This window comes from Geospiza fortis, unplaced genomic scaffold, assembly GCF_000277835.1.
Source record: "Geospiza fortis unplaced genomic scaffold, GeoFor_1.0 scaffold162, whole genome shotgun sequence".
Taxonomy (NCBI): Eukaryota; Metazoa; Chordata; class Aves; order Passeriformes; family Thraupidae; genus Geospiza; species Geospiza fortis.
This window is the reverse complement of record NW_005054316.1, coordinates 8,557,609-8,563,273: the sequence shown is the minus strand read 5'-3', so window position 1 is coordinate 8,563,273 and position 5,665 is coordinate 8,557,609. Positions and strand designations below refer to the sequence as shown.

Below are 5,665 nucleotides of genomic sequence, written 5' to 3'. Positions count from 1 at the left end.
GCCCATAGCAATCATGACTTTGTGACTGTTTGTTGCTCTACTACTTTATGACATTCTTGATCTTCCTTGTTTGCTGGTGTGCAGTATAAGTGAAGGATCAGAGAAGTGATGACACTATAAATGAACATAAGTTTTCACCCATTTTTGTTTTCAATGCAACACAATTCCCAAATCCCATTCTCAGCACAGTGGATAGTGTGTCAAGGGAATAATTGAAGAAGATACAGGTGGCCTTGAAAGAGTATTGGTCTTCAAGCCTTGCAATATGAAACTACAGCTGAGGAAAAGAAGAGGCACACACTTCTCAGAAATACTGGTTTAAGCTATCTCTCAGACTAAGGAGCTCAACCATAGGAACAAGACAACAGCTTTTTAAAAAAGTAAAATGAAGACAACATGGAATCTGAAATTACCCTGTGGAGCAGGAAAAAGTCACCTGCCAGTCACAGGCCAGTTCGTTCACCTCCATGGATGTGTTTGTTCACTCATAACTTTATTAAAATATATACTGTTTTACAGTCATGTTGGTGAAAGATAGGAAGAGGCAGTTTGGCTTTCAATTTCACATCATTTTTATCCTTCTGCTTTTAAAATTTGTAGTGGCATGTGTACCTACAGTGCTTAGAATAAGATGACTAAGAAACTGGTTCACATGACAGGTATGTAGGTCATACTGCTTCAAATTGACTATTACCAACACAGGTTTATCAAGAATTGCAGTGAAATCTAATGAAATTTTGACAGACTTTTTATGTTGGCAGAAAAGTTGTAGGCTTGTTTAATGAAGTTAACTCTTGATAACTATGTGTTTGCACCTTTCATACAAACTATCCTGTCCCAATCTATCCCGATATCTGATTTACTCAGAACAACAGTATGAGTTTGTGCTCATTTTTTATGTGGCATCTTAGATCACGGAAAAATCCCACATCTGTGTCTCTGCCTGCCACTACAGGGTGAGAAGCAGTGGATAAATAATGACATGTGAGTTTGTGCCTAATGTTCAACATGCTATTTTTGCATAGAGGCATCCCATGGGGTAGGTCAATAGTCATTTAAGAGTGGACTGCAACCTGTATTTTATTGCAACTTTATTTAACATGCACCTGGTTCACACATGCTCACCTTAAGATTTCAAATTCAGGAGTTCTCTGAAATAAGGGAGACTGACATTTTAACACAGGACCTTGCTTTTGCTCTTGTGATCAATAAAAAATGGAATGTGGGTAGGATGTAACAGCCCAGTGTTGCCAGCATCCTTAGCCCCACTCTTATGCAGCACAGCACAGACATTTTGAACCTGAGGGTTCAAATATCCATTTCATTGGCCATGCCATGTATAGTGCCCCTACCACCCAATTTATCTCCAGCATCTGTTTTAATAATATGTGGTCAAACAAAATCAAAAAATAACAAAAGGCTGACAAAAGCTAGGACTTCCTTTATTTTTCCCAAGAGTTACATCCTAAATGTTAATTAAGTTGCATAAACAAACCCTTAGCAAAACAGACTTTAAAATAAACATATAACTATTTCAAAAAATAGCCCTTTACAAGAGAAAATATGGATAGATTTATACTAGGTTCACATATTAGTTCCATTTCCCATTTAAGGCATTAATGAGAATATCTCTGAGGGTGTGGGCTCCTTGTCCAAGGATTGAGCTTTCACCAAAAGGGTAGCCAAGCCCAACTCCCTTTTTCTTCTAATCATAGGACTGTAAGCTGAGTCAGATCTGAATTACAACTATTCCATAGCAGGGAATTTTCAGCCAAATCAGTGGACTGATCCAATTAGCACAGTGGCCTCAACACTGCTACAGCTGAGAAAGAAGAAACATACAACTGGCTGGAAGATGAGACAGGCTTTGCTTAAGCTGATTGAAACTGTGCTCTGAAGGTGAAGTGTGTGAGACTGCTGGGGTTTACCTAATCCAAGTCTTGCCTCAATGGAAAGGCTACTCTCCTCTCCCCCTAGTTTGTGGAAAAAAAAAGACCCAGACCCTTCCTCTTTTCTGTTTACATCCATCTAATGTGTACAATGTTTATTCCATTCACTTAAAAAAAAACCAAACCAGATTTCTGGCTTTGATGGCTGAATTGGTTCAGCTCCTAGCAAAATGTTTGCCTGGTCATGAGTGGGGATGAACATGATTTTGTTCCTTCAGCAACAAGATGCACTCTAATATGAAGCTTCTCATCCCTATCACCACGTAAACTGTATAGACAGTTTACTTGGCACATGAGCTCTTAACAATATAAGAAGTTTATTAATATTAACAAATCTAGATAATAGAAAATAAGGAATTCAAGTGTCATAAGTTTTTTTTTAAGTATATTATTTGAATTATTAGTAGTCACTCTAGAGGGGAGTGAGCCACTCTAGAAGGAAGCCTGCATTCATGTTCATGAACTTGAAATAAGATACTTACTAAGAACTCTAAAGAAACATATTAAAACAGTTTACAAATATAACACTTTTGAAAACCAAATTCTAATAAAGATTTTAACAGATGTTACAGATGAACTATATCCAAATATCTCATTCCCTCATATTATAGATGAGATACTATTACAAATAAAATTAAAATGTTTTAAATTAAACTTCAAGAATTTTTAAAATAAAACTGATTCCTCTATGCTAATAGATCCATAATAAAACCCAGATTTTTCAATCGTCCACCAACCTAATCTATAAACAATAAAACATTAGATAACTAAGTAGAATACCTCAGCCAAATAAAGTTTACTAAGTCTTTATTAAAAAAAAGCTAAACCAACATATCTGTATAATTTTCTAAATTTCCTTCTGCCAAGCTCATGTCTTTCAATAGTTTTAAAATATAGAAATGAAATTACTGAAAGACAAATTTTCTTTGTAGCACTTTAGTATTTTACTAGTTTTTCTGAAATGGAGTTTCATGCCCAAATACAGAAGCTGAAGAGAACTGTACTCAGACATTCAAACAATATTCCACTTCTAAAATTAAGATAGTGCAAATTAGTTTCCTTTACTTTGGAAATTAAAATATCATATGAATGAGTGTTTCAACTTGAATTAGGAAGTTACAGTTTTTTCATTACTGACCTAGTTCACTGGGAAAGTATTCTAAAACTTCAAATTTCCACTTTTTATAAGCAGCATATCGTTGATACATATCAAATATCTCCGAGGTGAACAGCATGGCTTCCTGCCCTCCAACTCCAGCAGTTACTTCCATGACAAGATCACTCTCATCTGTTTCTTCTGAAGGAATCAAAAGCAACACTATCTGTGAATACAAAAGCACCCAGCTAAGACTCCTCTCTGACACTGCTGTCCACACCTGAGTCAGTGTAAAACGCCAGACCCGCCTGTAACTGTTCCAGGCTGTGTTCTCCTGCCCTGAGGACAGGATTCAGCCAGGCAAAGGTGTGCAAGGGTGATGCTGCATTGCAGGAAGGCTCCCTGTGTCTGTTCAGGGTCACAGGAGCCAGCTACAGAGGCCTCTCTTGAGAGCCACAAAGCTTCACAGAAGTTTTTAATCCATCAGGAGCACTGGGAGGATAAACCACAGGATACATGCCTGTTCTTGCAACACAACTGAATCCAACTCCCCTTTAATTCTGTCTCAGCTGCAGAGCTAAGAAGGATGTTCAGGAGCACAGTCCTTCAACAACAACACAAACGTATTATTTGTTTATTTATTTTTTAAAAAGAGTCTGATTTGAAAAAGAAAGATATACCAAAACCAAAAAACGATCAACATTTTGCATGCTGAATCAAAATTCTGGATGATTTGTAAATGCTTTTAAATCCTCATCCTCTACTAGCATTGGGTAATGTTTCTTTCCACAGACAAGGAACACCTTTTGGCAACATCATAAATATTTACAAAAATATTAATAAAGTGACTGTTGTATTGCTGTTGGAGGAATAAAGAATACAGCCATAGCAGCTTCTACAGTTAAATTGAAACAGCCTGTTTACCTAAGGATTTTTTTTGTTAAATAACATAGATACTCTGTAAAATTTATATAAAGTAGCAGCCTAACATAGTTACATAGTATTACTTTTTTTCAAACCAACCAGTGAGTGACACTATGTAAGTTTAACGTTTCCAAAGGCTAAAGGGTTGAACATCCATAAAGATACATCCAGAGAAGACAAACTATAGCACCTATTTAAAAAGATACTTTGATTGAAACATTTTCAGGTACAAACAGGCACTAGCTTACAGGATGTCTTTTATAGCACCTGATTTTTTCATTTTCCTTAGCTAACAGACACTGTCTGGGGACTATAACTAGCACAGTGGGGAGGAAGAAGAACTTATCACATACATCTTGATGAGAATCCTAGAATGGTTTGGGTTGGAAGGGGCCTTAAATACCACCTAGTTCCAACACCCCCAAGAAGGCAATTTGGCATTGTTATTTAAGAATGGCAAGGAAACAGGGGCTTTATAAGGGGATCTAACCTGTTGTTTCAGTTCAGCTATCTCTTCTTCACAGGAAGCAATTTCTGTTTCTGCAAGCTTCCGGAAATCTTCATTATCATCTGAAATATTTGAGTATGGTTAATCCTCAGACATATATCAGTGCCATTCTAAGAAAACCTTTTAAAAATATAACCACATGAAGAACTTACTTTACCCAAAAAAAAAAAAAAACAAACCCAAACCAAAACCACATTACCACACAACCCCTCCCTCCCCAAAACACTAAATCTGTTAGAAAATCAAATTACTAATATGCTCTGTAAAGGAGATTCTAAGTACATATTAAGTGTTTTCTAATCCTGTGCAGATATAAGACATGAGAAAAATCTGAAATAAAAGAATTTCTGTTAAAACATTCAAAACTAAAATTCAAGCCAACCATAAAAAACAACAATTACTGTGCCGGTGGTCAAACAATAGCACAGGTTGGTTGTGAATTTCCATCCTTGGAAATACTCAAAACCTAACTGGGCAAAATCCTGAGCAACTTGTGGGTGACCTTGCTTGAGCAGGAGGGTGGACTGGGTGATGTCCAAAGGTCCTTCCCACACCAGCCATTCTGTGGCTCTAAAAAACTATTTTCTGTATTTCAGTGTGGCAAGAACATAAAGGATTAAAGAGCACAGTGGCTCCAAAATTGACACTCCTTGTTAAAAGGACTGAGGCTCCTATCACTGTATGCAAAAATCTGAATACTACAGTTCACTGGTTCTAGGGAATACTTAATCATCTAACGAATGTTTATTGATGCTAAAATAGTCCATATCCACATTTTAGTTTTCTAACTGCTATCAAAAAGAAGTTTGATTCTCGGTTAAAAAAAGCAGCCCATTATTTGGCAGAACTAAACGTGCACAGCTTCTGACACACAACAAAGTCAAATCATGGTGTGGAGACAGCAGATTCAGGCGCTGACTTCTATGACTGCCAAAACGGAGACAGGCAGGTGGACTGGGCTGTCTTGGCAGCAAGGGAAAGATGGATTAAAGAAAAAAAAAACTCCACCAAAACTTTAGAAGTTTTCTCTCCCCGATTAGTTATCTTTGTTTTATATGAAATAGCTTCCAGCATCAGCACTTCCCACGCCGGCGGAAGTACTTCCCCCACTCATTCGCACTCACTACCTCTGCTCGGGCTGTTTCCTTTGCCCGCGGAAGGCCCTCGGGGGGCGCCCCGGGCTCCCGG

The 5,665-nt window shown here is 37.5% G+C and overlaps 1 protein-coding gene across 1 annotated transcript in view; it reads right to left on the bottom strand.

Moving 5' to 3' along the window:
• Positions 1-4,539, bottom strand: part of MTRF1L (mitochondrial translational release factor 1 like) — a 9,491-nt gene extending 4,952 nt beyond the window's left edge. The window contains exons 1-2 of the mRNA XM_005420149.3: positions 4,460-4,539; positions 3,088-3,271 (exon numbers count right to left, since the gene is read on the bottom strand). Of these exons, the coding sequence (XP_005420206.2) occupies positions 3,088-3,220 (133 nt within the window). The 5' untranslated portion in view covers positions 3,221-3,271; positions 4,460-4,539. The remainder of the gene's footprint in view (positions 1-3,087; positions 3,272-4,459) is intronic.
• Positions 4,540-5,665: the final 1,126 nt, after the last annotated feature.